The following is an 18,673-nucleotide window of genomic DNA, read 5'->3' as shown; positions in this document are numbered from 1 at the left end:
CTTGTTCTGGACCCCTTTGGCCAAGGGAACTATTATTCCTACATCCAGTCTGTCGAGCCCTGACAGAAATATATACATTTGAATGAGAACTAGTCTCGTTCTTCTCAAGTGCAATGAATACAGGCCCAGTGAACCCAAAATTCTCCTGACAGGACAAACCTGCCATGCTAGGAATCAGTCTAGTGCACTTACATTATGGCAAATATATCTTTTCTTGGTTAAGGAGACTAAAACAGCACACAACAGTCCAGCTGTGCTCTCACCAAAGCCCTGTACAGCAACAGGTTGATTTCTTTGCTCCTATACTCAAATCCTCTTGCAATAAACATATGATTTGCTTTCCTAAATGTTTTATACATCTGCATGCTTGCTTTCAATGATCAATGTATAAGGAGACAGGGGATCCTTCATATGTCAATGTTTCCAATTTATCACTGAACAAATAATACTCTGCCACTACCAAAGTAGACAAATTTTACATTTGTCCACATTACATTGCATCTGCCATGCATTTTCCCACTCCTTTCACTTGTCCAAATCATCCTGAAGCCTCTCCAAGTCCTCCATGCCACTTTCATTTCCATCTGGTTTTGTAACGTCAGCAAGTTCGTAAATATTACCTTTGATTCTCTCATTCCAATCATTCATATCTATTGTGAATAGCTTAAGACCAAGCACTGATCCCCGAGATATATCTTACTTGTTACGATCTTCCACTCAGAAATTAACATTCTTATTCCTACGCGATTTCCTGTCTAACCAATTCTGCCATCCATTCTAGTATATTACAATCAATCTCAACATGCTTCAATTTTACACAATAATCTCTTACATGGGACTTTAATCAAGCTTTCTGAAAATCAAAAGTACATTACATCCACTGTTCTTCATCTATTCTATTAGTTATGCTCTCAAAAAATTCTAGTTTTATTAAAGTCAATTTCATAAATCCCAGTTGACTTTATATGACCCCATTGGTACTTTAAGTGTTCTATTATCACATCCTTAATAATAGTCTAGCATCATACATGAACTGTAGAGGTGGACTTACCACCATCTTCTCAAAGGCAATTATGATAAGCAATAAATGCTAGCTCCACCAGCAACATTCACATTCCTTGAACAAATAAAAATAGTCACACCTTCTATAGAGTCATAGAGATGCACAGCACAGACGCCTTCTAAATGTTGTAATTGCACCAGCCTCCACCACTTCCTCGGGCTTATTCTATGTCTGTTAAATTTCTGAGAGTCACTGCTTTATCACCAATAACAAACAACCTGTTTTCTTCTGTGTGTTCCAAAATTTTTCAGATGAATGTTTAAAATCACATAGCTGTATAAATGGCACTGAAAGATTAGCTGTAAAATCAAAGAAGGTAACAAATTTCCAAATGCATGGAGCTTTATTTCAAATCACGTAATACTTTTAAAGGGAAGAGAATATTTGTTGTTACAACACTTGTGTTATAAGGACCATTCCTCTTTAATACCTTGATTTGTACCTGCATATGCCTTCACCTAAATTGGAAAGTAGTTAATGAGGTGGAAGTGAAAATATCTGTTCCTGCTGACAATGATAATGAACCTTTAGAGGGTTGACTAAAATGTTTCAGTTTCACTGATTTGATAGTAATGAGATGTGTCTGTATATTTGTGCTACGTACAATTGTAACCTTTATCAGACACTCAGCTTTGCCTACTTTTACAACCACATTTACTCCTCTGTTCCCAACAGCATTTTGTGGCCTTTTTCATATCATTTTCAGAATTATTCAATGAACAATATATAAAAATTGATGTAACTAATCTGGATTATTTCTAAGGATAATTGTGCAATTACTAAAAAATGGCAGTCATTTCTTTAGAATCACAAGTCAACTAATGAAATATGAAAGGTACTTTTGGGGAATCCCATTATTTCAATATAGGTTCCCAACACATACCTTTCATAGAAACAGCAAAAGATAGATTCCAGTTGTCTGCTTCTACTTATCCTTAACACAAATACTAGTCTTTGTCCCATTTTTAATTTTGTAGACAAAATCAATTACTTTAGCAAATACCAAATCAGTGATTGATGCTACACATTCTTCTACTGAAGCAGCTAAAAGGCTGTGCACTTTAGGATTCCAGGTATTAATGCACAAGGGTATGAGCACAGAGATGTGACAACCCTAAAAGAAGCTTGCCAGAGGGAAAAGTTGTATCCTCGCTACATTGCATTAGGCACAGATGAAGACCTCGAGGGCGCAGCCTACATTAAAAGAATGATTCCTGCACAAGAGGATCTTTTAATTGCAGTGGGTAGCCTGCCAGAGATCTTGCACACAATAGCAGTTACCATGAGCTTAATATTCAGGAGGTGAATCCCCTTCCTGATATGAAATGGACTGTTTTTGATGAGGACAGCACATAGCAAACTACATTATCAACGAACCTGTGTACTCAGGAAATTCAGGAATGCCAGCAAATCTAAGAGTCCTCTCATCCTGTTTTCAACCTGCACTGGAATGCTGATGTTTTTCTGCCTCATTGTGAATAAGGCATCTGGCACTCTGCTTGATGCTCATAAGGTCAGCAAACTCACCAAAACTACTCATGCTATCTGTTGCAACCTGTTATGAGCAGGAAGTATAAATGTTCAAGGCCATCATAACCCAAATAGCTAAAAGCAATGCTGCACACACTGATATTTAGCTACAATTTCTGCTGAAGCAGATGAATTAGTATAGTGAATGCCTTACTGCTGACACACAATTTCCACGTGTCATTGGAGCAATGCGAACATCCTACTGTGAAACAATCACATGCTGCAAGGTCTCCTTAGCTGGCTTCAGGACCATGTAGCCTTGTGGCTATACTGTGATTGTTCTGCCTGGTTGGCAGGCTTAATGAGAATTCAAGCTACATATGAGCTTTCCAATACCTCTGAAGCCTGTGAAGTGAGAGTACAGTTGAAACAATGACAATCATTAGCCCGTTTATTGTAGATTAACTGATTGACCGACATCATTTATTCAGGGTGCAGTCATCTTGCCTTTAAATGACAATGCTAATCTTTGTATTACTATATAGAGGCCAGCATCAGGTCGTCAGGCAGCATCAGGATGTGGAGAAGTTAACGTTTTGAGTATAACCCTGCTTCAGTAATGTAGGTGGGGGTCAGGAGTGCTGTAGATAAAGCGAGGAGGGGAGGGGCAGAATGGTGAGGTAATGACAGGTGAACACAGGTGGTGGGTACGAATTGTTTGGTCGATGAGAGGAATGAATCCAGTTGGTAGCTCTCAACCACCAACCAGGTCATACCCAGCATCTGTGTTCACCTATCACTACCTAACCATCCTGCCTCTCTCCTTAGCCAAAACCCTCTCCCATCTCTTTTCTTCAGGGATAGAGGTGGGGGTAGGGGGAGCTGAAGATAGGGTTCTACCCGAAACGTTGACTTCTCCACTTCCTGATGCTGCCTGGCTTACTGTGTTCTTCCAGTCTTCTGCTTGTCTACTTTGGATTCCAGCATCTGCAGTTTGTTTTTGTCTCTAGCTTCAGATGGTAGCAGAGATCATCCAGAGAGTGAAGAATTTTTTCCTCATCTCACCTCTATACTCTTCGACTGTGACTCTGATTCCAGTCATTGGGAATATCTTTCCTGTATTTATCCTGTCTAGTCACGTTAGAAGTTTATGGGTTTCCATCATATTTCCTCCCATCTTATTCTTCTAAAGTCCAATGAATATAATCCGAAGTGATCCGGTCTCTCTCTTCATATATTCCAAGACTCAGTCTGGTAAACTTTTATTACACTCCCTCCATAGCCAAGAACATCCTTTCTCAGAAAAGTGTGTTGAGTATAGGAGTTGACTGGCCTTGTTGCAGCTATACAACTTTTCGAATACTGCATTCAATTCTGGTCTTCCTGTTTTAGGAAAGTTGTTAAACTTGAAAGGATTCACGAAAGATTTACAAGGATTCGGTCAGGGTTGGAGAATTTCAGCTATTAGGAGAGGTTCAATAGGCTGGGTGATTTTCCCTAGAGTGTCAGAGACTGACTGGTGACCTCAGAAGTTTATAAAATCATGAGTGGCATGGATAGGGTGAACAGTCAAGGTCTTTTCCCCAGGCTGGGGAGTCCAAAACTAGAAAGCAGAGGTTTAAGGTGAGAGGGGAAAGATTTAAAAGGGTCATAAGGGACAACTTTTTCATGCAGAGGGTGGTGTGTGTATGGAATGAGTTGCCAGAGGAAGCTGGTACAATTACAACATTTAAAAGGTATCTGGACGGGTATGGAAATAGCAAAGAATTAGAGGGATCTAGACTAAAGTTTGGTAAATGTGATAAGATTAATTTAGGGTACCTGGTCAGCATGGACAAGTTGGACTGAGGGGTCTCTTTCCATGCTGCACATCTGACTCTATAAGGAGACCAAAGCTGCATACAATACTCTAGGGTGTGGTCTCACACCATTTGCAATTTCAGCAAGACATACCTATGCAAGGATACCTAGATCTCATTGCACCTCCCCCATCCCAATCTATCACCATTCGGGTAATAACCCTATACTTTGACATTATACTTCATCTGCCATGCATTTGACCACTTGCTCAACTTGTCCAAATCACATGGAAGCACATTTCAAATGCCAACCCAGCTTTGGGTCATCTACAAACTTGGAGATATTATAATTAGTTCCCTCCTGTGGAATTCTCCGCCAAAGAAAGTAGGTGAGGCCAAAACCTTTAATGTTTTCAAGAAGGAGTTGGATATAGTTATTAGGACAAAAGGAATCAAAATAAATGGGAAGAAAGTGGGAACAGGCAATTGAGTTTGATGATCAGCCATGATCATGTTGAATGGCGAAGCATACTCGAAGGGTCATATGGCCTTCTCCTGTTACTACTTTCATGTTTATTTGTAAAAACCTTCAAACACTTTCAATTTGATTTAATATTTTACAGTGGAATAAGTGATTATGTTTGGACTAGGATAAAATCTAAAGTAACAAAACTTTTTAAAAAGTATAGTTTGAGTGAGTTTTCTTTAAAATCGTAACAACAATTTTGCATTCTATAAATACAAATTTGCTTTTAAGATCTAGTGATGGTGTGTAATGATAATTATGCTGTATCTCGTTATTGCTTAATGTTTTTAAAAAATCAGATATATCTCCTTCAGCATGGTGCAATATTTTTCAAAGATTTTACAGCACAAGAGTGCAAGTTCAAATATTTTCCACCAAATGCAGTCTTGGGGGGAACCTCAAGGCTCACCCTGTTGAGAAGCACTGAATTGGTTACTGCAATTTCAGGGTTTCCCTGTTATTCTGCAAGTCTCCAGAGAATGCAATTAGTTCCAGTGGATTAATGACTGGGAACATTGATAACTTTGCCATAATTTCCACTGCAAAATCCAGGCCAATAACATGTATTGGCAAGACGGAGTGTATACAAACTTTCTGTAGCAGAATACAACCTGTTCTGCATCGCTCCTTTCATTCTTTTCTTTTTCCTCTGAACAACAAAAGTGAATCTACACTTCCAAAATTTTAACTGCAAATGTAATTTTAACTGTTTCTTGAAAAAGTCAACAAGATGACAAAAAAAATCTAACAGTGAACAATTCATCTGTCTGAAACCACAAAATGAATCCTGACCCCTTTTAGACTTCCTTAGTTCAAAACATATCTCCCTAATAGTCCACCTTTGAGGATGATACTGACATATACATTTTCTTGCAAAAAGGCTGTCTACCCCAATATAATTTGTATTTATTTTCATATTGAAATTAGATCCTCAGCTATGTTAGGGAAAAGCAAAGTTTGGCCAGCAAATGATGCAAATAAGCAGAGATTTGAAGGAAACAACCACCACAGATCGTGGATACTTCACTCTACCTTTTCCATTGTAAATGTTAAAAGATCCTACATTTAAGCATCACAACAGTGCAATGACATCTACATTTTCCTTTATTTCATGAAATGACCCTTTAATGGCTTTGATCAGACTTACTTTTCACATACCTTTTGCAAATATTTGTGCAAAAGGTCACAGTATCTTGTTTTGAATCAGATTTTAGACAGACCAGATTCCTCTTATGAATTAATTCCAACATTCCAAGCAAGCATTTCAAAAGTACGTAATGAAATGTAGAACTACTTTTGAAAATTAATTTAGACCACATAAGTCAATACAATTAACTACTTAGTCAAATACTGTCTGCACAATGCTTGCAACAAAACGTAATCACAAATACAGGGCGAATTTTCCACTTTATACTAATTATTAATCTTTCATCTACCATATTTAAAAAGGGAATATTTACCCCAATGATCCCCTAATATTCTATTATCGTAATTTGACCTGAGGTCATCCCACTATACATCAGCATTTTTAAATATAATTTTCTGCTACCTTTCAGTTCTCCACAGGACAGCCTTCACAAAATGGGAAGAAAACTTTTCTCAGCCATCTGACAAAATCATTACATAACCATTTAATGACCACAAGAACAACCATTTGTCCCAGTGCATTGACTTCTCTTTTGCGAGAAGGAAGTGATAAACCGGTGTTGAATATCCTCTTCAGAAAACGTCACTTCGAATATAAAATTGTTGACCAGAAATAACCATACCTAACATTTAATAACTGGTTTTGAAGGTAAAGCAATATTCAAATAGTGAATATTTTAACAGAACGTGGTACTGTTAAAAGACACATTGTGTCCAAGCTTTTCATCTTCCATTCTTCAGGACAAATCTACAAGAATACCAATTCAAATAGAAAACCAACAACTATATGATATGAAAGGAGAATGTTAAGTGGTAGAGACATTGTCATGGTGAATGCATCAATTTGTAATGCTTGACAGTTAAAAGCGAGGCTACATTTAAATTTTAAACCGGGTGGCTTGACTGGTTGGTCAAGAAAATAGCTGAAAATTTAAACAAATGACTATGACCTATTCTGTTGAATTGAAGCAGCACAGCGTACATACATGTTCTTTCTGTCTGCAAAGACCAGGGGCACAATGCTACTTCAATTGATGACTACACCCTTAAAAGTAACTGGTTAAAGCATACCTGCACCATAAACTCACTTCAGCAGAAGAGGTTTTGGAAATGCAATTAATAATGCCACTAGAGAAATAGTAAATCTGTACTGCCTGAAAGCAAGGAGCTGGTCCTTTAAACATGGTTTCAATTTGTTGTGCCTTCATCCCATATCAAACATGGCAAAGTGCTCACTGAGTTCAAACTCCTCCACTCCCAACTCTCCCACCACGACGTGCTGAAGATAGTGTAACCTGGAAGCCACACCTAATTAATCCTGCACAGAAGTATTATGGGCTTCTGATAGACTTTCAATTTTCACATGTAACGCAAATGTCTAGCAACATTGTAAGGCCTCAAGGCCAACCTAGACATGCACAGGGTTGGCACAGTCACATATTTTGTTAATTATACATGACATTCTTATGAGAGGTCTGTACTGCCTACAGACAAGATAGCAGAGGAATAAGGCACCTGAGCTCGAGGGTCATCTGCTCTGTCTACTTTTTTTTTTCGTTCTTTCCTCTTTTGTCCCCCTCTTTTGTTTTTTTTTCTCTTTCACTTACCTTTCACTATACTTACTTTCTGACTGTGAAGAGTTTGGATGGCATCAGCAGCGAATTATCCCAGCACGGACTTGAGACAGAGGAGAACAAAGCCAGCACAGGGAAAAGCGAGCCCCGCATGGGGGAAGAGTGATCCCGTAATTTTTTGAAGCATGGGACCTGGAATCAGTGGCTGCTACAATCGGTGGAGGTGAGTCAGTGATGTAGGCCCAGCGGCATAAGATGGTGCCCGAGGACCAGCGCATTCATTGTTTGTTGGTTCCGGCACTAGTCGCACTGAAGCAGTGGCAGAAGGGCATCGCAGTGACGTCGATGAGGTGGGCCCAGCAGCGAGAGATGCAACTCTGATGTTGGTGGGTCCAGCAGCAAAGCGATGGTGGAGTTGAATTGGCCCAGCGGCAAAAGATGGCAACTGAGGATCAGCAACTGCAACGTTAGTTGTCGCTAGTGAAGACAGCAACGAGGTAGTGGTGGTGCTCAGAACTCAAACGAGGGGATTTCTCTTTAAGCTATATTTTTTATTTCTTTTTCTGAAACGATCAAAATGACACTGTATCGTGGTGACAAATGAAAGCTATTTTAAAGTACACATGACAATAAAATAGTTCAAAATTTGCATCCACTCAATCTGCCACACAGCATGACCAAATAGCTTTGCTTGAAAGCAAGCTAAATAAAACTGGTTACCGGACTGTGTAAGAGCAATGGACTACCAGGTGATACACAATAGGGTCCATCCTCATGGCTCACTGCATACACAGATGTGTGTCTTGGGCAGCTTGGATATAAGTAATGTCTCTTCACACCTTACCTATGACTCCTTCTGCACAACCTGAATTGGCCAAATGGTTGGGTAAATTGCTCATCCAGTCTTGAGCAAGTTTTCCATTTAGATAGTGAAGAACTCACTTCTGGCAAATGGATTGCTAATTGGAGTTCATGGATTTAAAATAATTGGAAAATGAACTTGAGGAATTTCTTTACACTAGGTTAAGATATCAAACTGCACTTCTGAGAGGATGACAATATTGGATTCCAGAAAAACTTTGGATGTGAGTTTGAAGAGTACTATTTTGTATTATATGAAAAGATTGCAGTGTGAAATGAAATAAGATGATTCATTCAAACTGCTAGTACGAGGCTGATGGATGAACTTATAAAATCATGAGGGGCATGGATAGGGTGAATAGCCACGGTCTTTTTCGGGGAGGGGGGGGGGGGGTCTAAAACCAGAGGGCATAGGTTTAAGGAGAGAGGGGAAAGATTTACAAAGGACATAAGGGACTTCTTTTTCACGTAGACAATAGTGCATGTGTGGAACAAGCTGCCAGAGGAAGTGCTGAAGGTGGGTACAATTACAACATTTAAAGGGCATCTGGTTGGGTACATGAATAGGAAGAATTTAGAGGGATATGGGTCAACGGCGGACAAATGAGACTAGGTTGGATTTGGATGTCTGGTCGGCACAGATAAGTTGGACTGAAGGGTCTGTTTCCGTGCTATGACTATGACTCCTTTGTGAAGACCATATAGGACTTGTATAGCACGAACTATTCAATGTCAATTTGACATTGCTAACCTCATCACCAATGTACCATCAAGGAAGTCATACACATCTGTGCAGAGCTGCAAAGGACCTCTGCTGTTTTACATCCTCAGAAGAATTCACACACTCAACAAATGCTTTTTCTCCACCATATCAGACATAAAAGAACTTAAGTCGAACAAACTTTCACGTACTTATCTCAATACTCGGGTTTCCTTGACCATTTCAGAACCTTCCCCTGGCCTCCAGAACTGCTCAGATCCGTTAGCCACACGGCCACTCCAGCCACCACTACAGCAGTGAGCGATGACATCACTTCTGCCCCCACTGCCTCACAGCCTCCATGATTGCCGTCCAGGCAACCACCTCCACGATCGCCAGAAAGACAACTGCTTCGGCAATTGCCGCAGGATACACCGCCATCGCAAATGCTGCAAGATACAACGCCGCCGGAACCAATGCAATATTGACCCTGTACATCACTTCCGCCGTCCCGGAGTTGCTGCTGCTGCCACTTCCACGCCCAGTGACATCACTCACTGGAACTCAACCAACAGCATCACTGACATCACATGTTACGTCACTTCCGCTCCCTTGAGTACCACCGTGGGCCCCATGACCGCCCCCACGGTGAGCATCACTTCTGTTCATGATGTCACGCCTGACCCCATGACCATGCCCACTCCAGTGGCCATCTCTGCCCCCACTCCTAGCTCAAGCCCCACAACAAGTCCTAGCACCCAGCCAGCCCTGCAGTGTTTTTACCATTCCCTCAGACCACCCCCATCCCCACCCCCCCCACCCACTTACTGGGAATGAACAATCAGTCCTTGGTAAAGGCCTCACCTTCATCCCACCACGCTCACAGATTAATGAGTTCAACACATGTTGTGACCTTGAATATATTTCTTCCACTACCTCAGAGCCCACTTTTTCCATCAAGACTCTTGCCCACACTCCGAGGACCCCTTTTCCGATCTCCAACACAGCCCATCCACCTGGACACCTCGTGTCAGTCTGTTACCTGCCCTTGATCTCTTAATTTCCAACTGCTGCCACGATATAGACCGCCTCAACCGGTCATGCTCCACCATTTCCACCACCTGCAAACAGACCCTACCACTAGCAATATATTCCCCTCCCCACCTGATCTGCATTCCAGAGAGACCACTTCAGAACTTCTTCGGCAGATCCATGCCCTCCGACATCTTCTTCTGACACCACAGGAAGTGCAAAACCTGCATACACACCTCCTCACCACCATCCAAGGCCCCAATGGACCTTTACACATTCGACAGAAACTTACCTGTACTTCCACGCACATTATTAATTGTATCCATTTGTGGTGTAAAATTATGTCCCAATACATGTGTGAATCATAATGTAACACATGTATTGGGCCAAGCAGTGGAATGTGGTGAAACGGTTAAAAATTATGTCCCAATACATGTGTGAATCTAACCGGAATGGAGGTGTTGCTTAGTCCCGTGTGAATCTTATTACACACCTCCCCGTGTGAATCTTCTTATCTGTATGTAACCAGAATGGAATGTGTTTTTTAGCCTTGCTCTGCTGTTCACATGAATGTTTATATCTGGAAAAGAGTATATCAGCTGGAAAAGTCTCCAGTTCGGTGAGTCTGCTCCGGGGTTACGTTTAACCGCCGAGCGTGGGTTGTTGGCAACCGCTCTACGAGAACTGACGGCTCCCAGTTCCGGTAACATGTAGAGTGAGTATAAGCCAGACCCGTTGTAAGATGAGACCTGGTTGTGGCGACGCTGCGGGGAATAAAATGCTCATATTCTAGCAGACTCGCCTCTTGGTCGTTTGTTCTGTGTCAGACTACTCTCCTACGAACCTGACCTTGAGAATTTTTTAAAACACCATTGCACCTGGTGTGGTCTCCTCTACTTCAGGGAGACAGGATGCCAACTTGTGGATTGTTTCAGAGAACATCTCTGGGACACCCGCACCAACCAACTCCTCCTCCCATTCCACCAAGAACATGCAGGTCATGGGACTCCTTCATCGCCAAACCCTTACCACCCGACGCCTGGAGGAAGAACACCTCATCTTCCGCCTTAGGACCACCCCACCTCTCTCATTTGGTCAATGTGGATTTCACCAGTTTCCTCATTTCCCCTGACCCCACCTTATCCCAGTACCAAACCTTCAACTCGGCACGCAGCCTTGACCTATCCTACTTGTTCACCTTCCTTCCTTCCCACTCATCCGCTCCACACTCCCCTCCACCTGCACCTTCATCTACCAATCACATTCCCAGCTACCTTGCCCCCATCCCCACACCTCTCCCATTTATATCTCAGTCCAATTGGCCCACAAGCCTCCATTTCTGATGAAGGGCTTATACCCAAAACATTGATTCTCCTGCCCCTCAGATGCTGCCTGACCTGCTGTGCTTTTCCAGCACCACTATCTGGACTCTGATCTCCAGCATTTGCCATCCTCACTTTCTCCTAGTCGTACACACCTGCATAGCAGCACTACATCATGGCAATCAAATTGTGTGAATCAATATTTATTGAAATTATGAACTCAGCAACTCTTACAATTGAGTTTAGTTTTAATAAAACCATCTACATCCAAATAAGTGGTATTGCCATGGGATCTCTTCAGGCCCAGGACTTTCAAACATCTTTGTTGGATTTCATTAGAAACTTATCCTTTTGGAAATGATACCTAACCTTTTATCCCTTACATGTTACGATGTGTAGGTGTTCCATTTTCTATATCTGCATCCACAAATACATGTAAGAATTCTCTTATACGTCTTGATGGGCTCCACCCAAATTAAAATTCACATTTAGTACCAAACTGTGAAGTGAGCTCCTTCACTGGTCAGGGCCCGATTCATTACTTCACACTGCAAACATATGTTAAAATAGGATGGAGCAAAGCCATCATGCATGACAATGGCTATCCTGATCAGATCATTTCTCATCGTATATTACACAAACTCATGAAAAGTTCGAAGGCAGTCAACTTTAATCCTGAAAAATGTCTATCTCAGGTTACCCAAAAGGTAAAGTTTAGATATTGTCTAATCAGCACCCCCAGAGATTTTATTACATAGTTCTGGAGTATGACTTTCAGACTTGAATCTAGGTCAGAGGTAAGGCCCTTAGCACTCTGGCATAAAAACCCCAAGAATAAAACTTATTCAAAGTTTCAACGAGTGAATTCAGTTCACACTGTGATTGTGCAACAGTGAGCGGCATTCACCAGTAACAGGATGCTGCCTTCAAGTCAAAAATGTATTCTGATGACCACAGATGAGTAATGTGTTATATAAATTTCAGTTTGCATGTGATTCTACATAAGTAGGCCTTGCATCCCAAAGACTGGCAGATAATCTCAAGCAGCATATCCTGTACACAGTAAGCAAGGTACTGGCCAGACTCAACCAGCTCATGGTTGCAAAACTTGCAATACAATTCCAACTTTGTGATGGCATAACTGGACATTTGCTGAATAAGTCTGAGTGCGCAAAGAACTGCAATGACAATCAATAGACGATTATTGGCAGGGTTCTGTGTGATGCACTTCCATGTACTGAGAGCTACATGTAATATTATACAGGGCTCTCTTTTGTGCCGACAGAAAAAACATGTACATGCATTGTGCCTGTTTCAACTCAAACGAGTGACAGCTATTCACATTATTCAGAGTATCTGGTTATAATTTATAATCTGATTGCCCTGACCAGAGTTAATCTGCCTGGTTTAAAATGTAAATCAATCTTGGCTGTTAACTACCAACTATTAAATGTTGCATTCTCCACCATGATGACTCTACAAATCAGTCTACTTACCAAGCAATCAGTGCCCTTCCCTCATGCATTATCAAAGTTGGCTTCTCCCATGAATTGGTATTCTTGTAAATTGTCCTGATGAGTGGCAGAGCAGGTCCAAAGGGCTGTGGCTCAGGGGAGGAATCAAGTACCATCATCACTAGAGAATAGTATTAGATAAACTAATGGGGCTAAAGGCAGATAAGTTTCCTGGCCCTAATGGCTTGCATCCAAAGTTTCTAAAGAGAGTAGCTACAGAGATTGTGGATGCAGTGATTGTAGTTTTCCAAAAATCCTTGGACTTTGGAGAAGAACCAAAAGGATTGGAAAACTGCCAGTATGACACCCTTACTCAGAGAGGGAGATAAGCAAAAGGCAGATAACAGTAGGTTGATTAGCTTAACATTATTGTTGGAAAAATATTGAAATCAATTGTGAAAGAATAATAGAACATTTGAGAAATCATCATGTATGAAATTAAGCAGAGTCAGCATAGCTTCATAAAAGGGAAAAGGTGTGTAACACATACTTCAAAAGTGAAAATAAATTTCTCAGTAGTCACAAGGGGTCTACTTTACATTTCAAACAAGGTGGAGTGTCTGGATAACTACTCCTTGGACTCAGAAGTAATGTAAATATGCTGTGAACCTCAATAATTCACTCATATCCACATTTTACAGATTACCAACACACTGTACCCACAGAATGAAGGTGAAATGACATTTCCTAATTATAGAACAGAACAAGATGATTTCAAAAATATTAATATTTCAATAGCCATTGAAAAATATGGCATGATGCAGAAGATTTTGAATTTCTGGGAATTTTAATGTAGAAAAACATTGTTTTACATCCCACAAATGACTCAGTTATATTAAGGTTATTGAAAATGAAATGATTTTTCAAATTCAGAAGTCCGAGTCAAGGTACCATCCAACAGATATTCAGCTCTTGACGTACAACGGATTCGATATTTATATGCCTCACATAGTAAAACTTACGCTTTGAGGAAAATTGTACATCAGCACTTGTATAATATATTGTTCCTGAGCCTTGGCCCTGAATCATGGCAAATGGTTATCAGCCACCGGTAAATAATCTAAAAACAGTGTTTTTATTTCAGATTTTCAGTGTCCGCAGCAAAGTGCTGCAAAAACTCAGCAGGTCTGGCAGCATTTGAGTATTCATGGAGCGAGAGAGAGAGTAAACTTTTCGAGTTCAGCAGGATTCTCCTTCTGCGTGGGTTTCCTCCGGGTGCTCCGGTTTCCTCTCTCAGTCCAAAAATGTGCAGGTTAGGTGAATTGGCCATGCTAAATTGTTTGTAGTGTTGGGTGAAGGGGTAAATGTAGGGGAATGGGTCTGGGTGGGTTGCGCTTCAGCAGGTCGGTGTGGAACTGTTGGGCCGAAGGGCCTGTTTCCACACTGTAAGTAATCATTTGCCAAGTTGTTTCTGTCACACGGAACATCCAAATATCAAGTACACGAGCTTTTAGTTACTGTATTTTTAAAGTTATCTTTAAGAATTATGTTCCGGTTAGTTATCTTGTCTAAGCTGGACACTTCTGATAATGTAAAACTTAGCAAGCCCCACTAAGTGTTGCGTGATGTTTTGAGAGTTTGAGCATAAGTGAATGACCATGTGGGAGTTTGCAGAAGTAGTACTAAGCTCTGTGCTGGCTGTACAGAAGCCCCTGGTCTCAGCTCCAGCAACACAATGACCCACCTGTCGGGCTCTCCGGCTCAATCGGCGTCCATGTCAATCTGCTCGATGTCAAGACGACGTCGCAGCTTCTTTTCTCGACCTGAAATATACCCCGGCAGATCGGATCCTCCGGACCGCGCACTTCTGCGCCCCTCTCCGGGGACGGAGCTGACCTTACCCGCCCACTGCCTCCAGTCTCGCAGGTACCCAGGGGGGCGACGGTTTGCCGACCGCCTGCAGACATCTCGGGCCGCGCAACGACTGCGTTGCGAATGATGGGCCCTACCGCCCGTGTAAACGCGGTTGCCTTCGTAGCAACGCTTCACTCCTCGCGCTCGCCGCCACCACCATTAAGCGCGCGACCGAAGGACGAAGGAGCGGCGCACCTGCGTGGGGAACGCGCCGCACCGACCGTTGGAGGCACTCGCTCGCGCTACCTTCATCTACATAGGGACGCCCTTCTCCCTCTCCGGGACAACTAACTGAAGTGAGAATCGGTGGAAAAGGCAGATGAAAGAAAGCGGCTTCAAGTTCGGGAAGGAACTGTATTCAGTCACCTGGACACAAGAGGAGGTGACTTTGCAGGTTTGGTCCTCCGCCCAAGTTTCCACGTCCCCCGTGCTACTTTAGTCGTACCCAACACTTAGAATACTTCTAAGAAAGCAAACCACAGCCATTGCAAATACTTGATCGTATACAGGCATGCTCACAGCTAGTCTCTTTTCTGATTTGCTGCTATGGTTTCACTTTAAATAAACAGGTACAAACTTTTAAAAACAGCATTGTTTTTTTTAAGTTGTAAATTTCACTTCAAACAGCTCACCTGTGTGCCTTGCCGCCACGGACCATCTCTGGACCGTTTGACAGAAATATGATAATATAAGTACTGTACCACACATAATTCTTGCTGTATCCACATACTGATACGTTACAAGAACTTGCTATTTCAAGTACTGTATATAAAAAAAATGGAAGTACTGTTTTGCTGCACTGTTAATTTCAGACTTCCATCAGCTGCAGTGATTTACTTTTATATTGTTTGCAACTGAATAAATACAAACATTAGAAAACAACCAATTAGTTTGCCTAGCACGTGCTTCACACTTGTGTGAAGGGCTTGCTTAGATTTCCTCCTTTGCCTCATTTCTAGTATACAACGGATCAAACAAACAAATACCGAATTAAAATTAAAAATCACACAACACCAGGTCCTAGTCCAACAGGTTTATTTGGAAGTAATAGCTTTCGGAGTGCTGCTCCTTCAGGTAGCTGTGGAGCAGGATCATAAGACACAGACTTTATAGTAAAAGACCATAGTGTAATGCAACTGAAACGATATATTAAACAAACCTAGATTGCTGTTAAGTCTTTCATTTTTTACAATGGGTTGCAGGTTTTGGTTCATTAATATGTAAAACCCAGAACTACTTTCAAGTCACATTCTCGAGATAACGTAAGGTTTTATTTTAAAAAGTGATAGCTCAGACAATGCATTAAAGGTATGAGGTCAGAGTCTGTATCTCAATTTTGAGCCAGACTGGTTCTTTTTCCAAAGTATGATTTTATAAAATGTTCCATGGGTTAACTGCCTGCAGATTGTGTGCTTTTTGAACAAAATAGAATGTATCTGTAATTTGTTCAATATATCGTTTCAGTTGCATAACACTATGAACTTTTGCTATAAATTCTGTGTCTTATGATCCTGTTCCACAGCTACCTGATGAAGGAGCAGCACTTGGAGAGCTAGTGCTTCCAAATAAACCTGTTGGACTCAAACCTGGTGTTGTGTGATTTTTAACTTTATCCACCCCAGTCCAACACTGGCAGCTCCATGTCATATTAAAATTGATTACTGAGTAATTTTGACAGAACCTTGCAGTGTTAGAAACTTACAATGATCTGATTCCTGTGTAGACCCACTTTAATAATGACAGGAAAACTATCAGATTCTTTTGAAAGCTTCGTGCAAATTTGATAGAATTAAAATTGATTTATTGAAACTTTGTTTTAAAATGTTTCCAATACTTCTGTACTTCAAAAGTACTTCATTGCAGCAACGTGCTATAGATGTTTGATGGTCGCAAAAGGCAGCGTTTTTTTTCCTTTATTGGTCAGAGTATTGAGTACAGGAGTTGGGATGTCATGTTGCGGCTGTACAGGACATTGATTAGGCCATTGTTGGAATATTGCATGCAATTCTGGTCTCCTTCCTATTGGAAAGATGTTGTGAAACTTGAAGGGGTTCAGAAAAGATTTACAAGGATGTTGCCAGGGTTGGAGGATTTGAGCTATAGGGAGAGGCTGAACAGGCTGAGGCTGTTTTCTCTGGAGCGTCGGAGGCTGAGGGGTGACCTTATAGAGGTTTATATAATCATGAGGGGCATGGATAGGGTAAATAGACAAAGTCTTTTCCTGGAGGAGAAAGTGAGGTCTGCAGATGCTGGAGATCAGAGCTGAAAATGTGTTGCTGGAAAAGCACAGCAGGTCAGGCAGCATCCAGGGAACAAGAGAATCGACGTTTCGGGCATAAGCCCTTCTTCAGGAGTCCTCATAAGCCCTTCCTGAAGAAGGGCTTATGCCCGAAACGTCGATTCTCCTGTTCCCTGGATGCTGCCTGACCTGCTGCGCTTTTCCAGCAACACATTTTCAAAGTCTTTTCCTGGGGTCAGGGAGTCCAGAACTAGAGGGCATAGGTTTAGGGTGAGAGGGGAAAGATATAAAAGAGACCTAAGGGCAACTTTTTCACACAGAGGGTGGTATGTGTATGGAATGAGCTGTCAGAGGATGTGGTGGAGGTTGGTACAATTGCAACATTTAAGAGGCATTTGGATGGGTATATGAATAGGAAGGGTTTGGAGGGATATGGGCCGGGTGCTGGCAGGTTGGACTCGATTGGGTTGGGATATCTGGTCGGCATGGACAGGTTGGACCAAAGGGTCTGTTTCCATGCTGTACATCTCTATGACTCTATAATTGCACGCAAATAACAATTTAAAACATTTTATACTAAATACCTTCAGGGTGAACTTGTAAACATAATCTAAATTGTGAATGTTATCTCAACTTCAAAGCATATTTTACCATTAAAAAATCTAGTTATTTAAGACTGCTAACAATAATTTCTGAATTACTTGTTTGAAATGTTTAATTGATGCCAATATAAAAAATCAGAAATGTTTCCCACAAAAATCTCTGATGTCCATTTCAACTACTGTTTTGGCAGCAAGACATTGTTAGAAATTTAATGTCAGACAAAGCCTATTATTTTCAATAGATTTCTATAAGCAAAGGAATAAAATTACCTTGGATTTTCTTACTCTGAAACTAAGAACCCAGCAATTTGCTTTCAAGGGTTTACTACAGGCAACTTATTATATTAATAATAAACTGGTCATCGGAGTAGCAATGGGTCTCCATAGGTTGAAGCAGAAGGCATAGCTGAGGTACTAAATAAATACCTCAAAAAAACTAAAGTAGGATAACCTGGTAATTACAAATCTGGAAGTAATATTAGTGATGGAAAAGCCTTTAGAAACATTGATCTGTAAGAAAACTAGCAGCCTTTTAGATAAATGAAGCAAGGTTTGACAGAATCATCAAGGACATTTTGCGGCACGGTGGCACAGTGGTTAGCACTGTTGCCTCACAGCGCCAGAGACCCGGGTTCAATTCCCGCCTCAGGCGACTGACTGTGTGGAGTTTGCACATTCTCCCCGTGTCTGCGTGGGTTTCCTCCGGGTGCTCCGGTTTCCTCCCACAATCCAAAAAATGTGCAGGTTAGGCGAATTGGCCATGCTAAATTGTCCGTAGTGTTAGGTGAAGGGGTAAATGTAGGGAATGGGTCTGGCTGGGTTACGCTTCAGTGGGTCAGTGTGGACTTGTTGGGCCGAAGGGCCTGTTTCCACACTGTAAGTAATCTAATCTAATCTAATTTCATTCTTGACAAGCTTGAGTTTTTTTGATGAAGCCGACAGGAGGATGAAAGCTAAGTTTTTGATGTGAA

General features: G+C 41.4%; 1 protein-coding gene across 8 annotated transcripts in view; it reads right to left on the bottom strand.

Moving 5' to 3' along the window:
* cerkl (ceramide kinase-like) overlaps positions 1 to 15,444 on the bottom strand; it is a 185,510-nt gene extending 170,066 nt beyond the window's left edge. For 2 of the 8 annotated variants that reach the window (XM_043693484.1, XM_043693482.1), the window contains exon 1: positions 14,692 to 15,444. In XM_043693484.1, coding sequence (XP_043549419.1) covers positions 14,692 to 14,914 — 223 coding nt within the window. In that variant the 5' untranslated portion in view covers positions 14,915 to 15,444. The remainder of the gene's footprint in view (positions 1 to 14,691) is intronic. The other 6 variants (XM_043693485.1, XM_043693481.1, XM_043693483.1 and 3 more) reach the window with 3 other exon arrangements.
* Between the last annotated feature and the right edge of the window lie 3,229 nt (positions 15,445 to 18,673).

This window comes from Chiloscyllium plagiosum, chromosome 7 (genome assembly GCF_004010195.1).
Source record: "Chiloscyllium plagiosum isolate BGI_BamShark_2017 chromosome 7, ASM401019v2, whole genome shotgun sequence".
NCBI classification, from domain to species: domain Eukaryota; kingdom Metazoa; phylum Chordata; class Chondrichthyes; order Orectolobiformes; family Hemiscylliidae; genus Chiloscyllium; species Chiloscyllium plagiosum.
The sequence above is the reverse complement of the archived record's forward strand: the minus strand, read 5'-3'. Positions and strand labels throughout refer to the sequence as shown.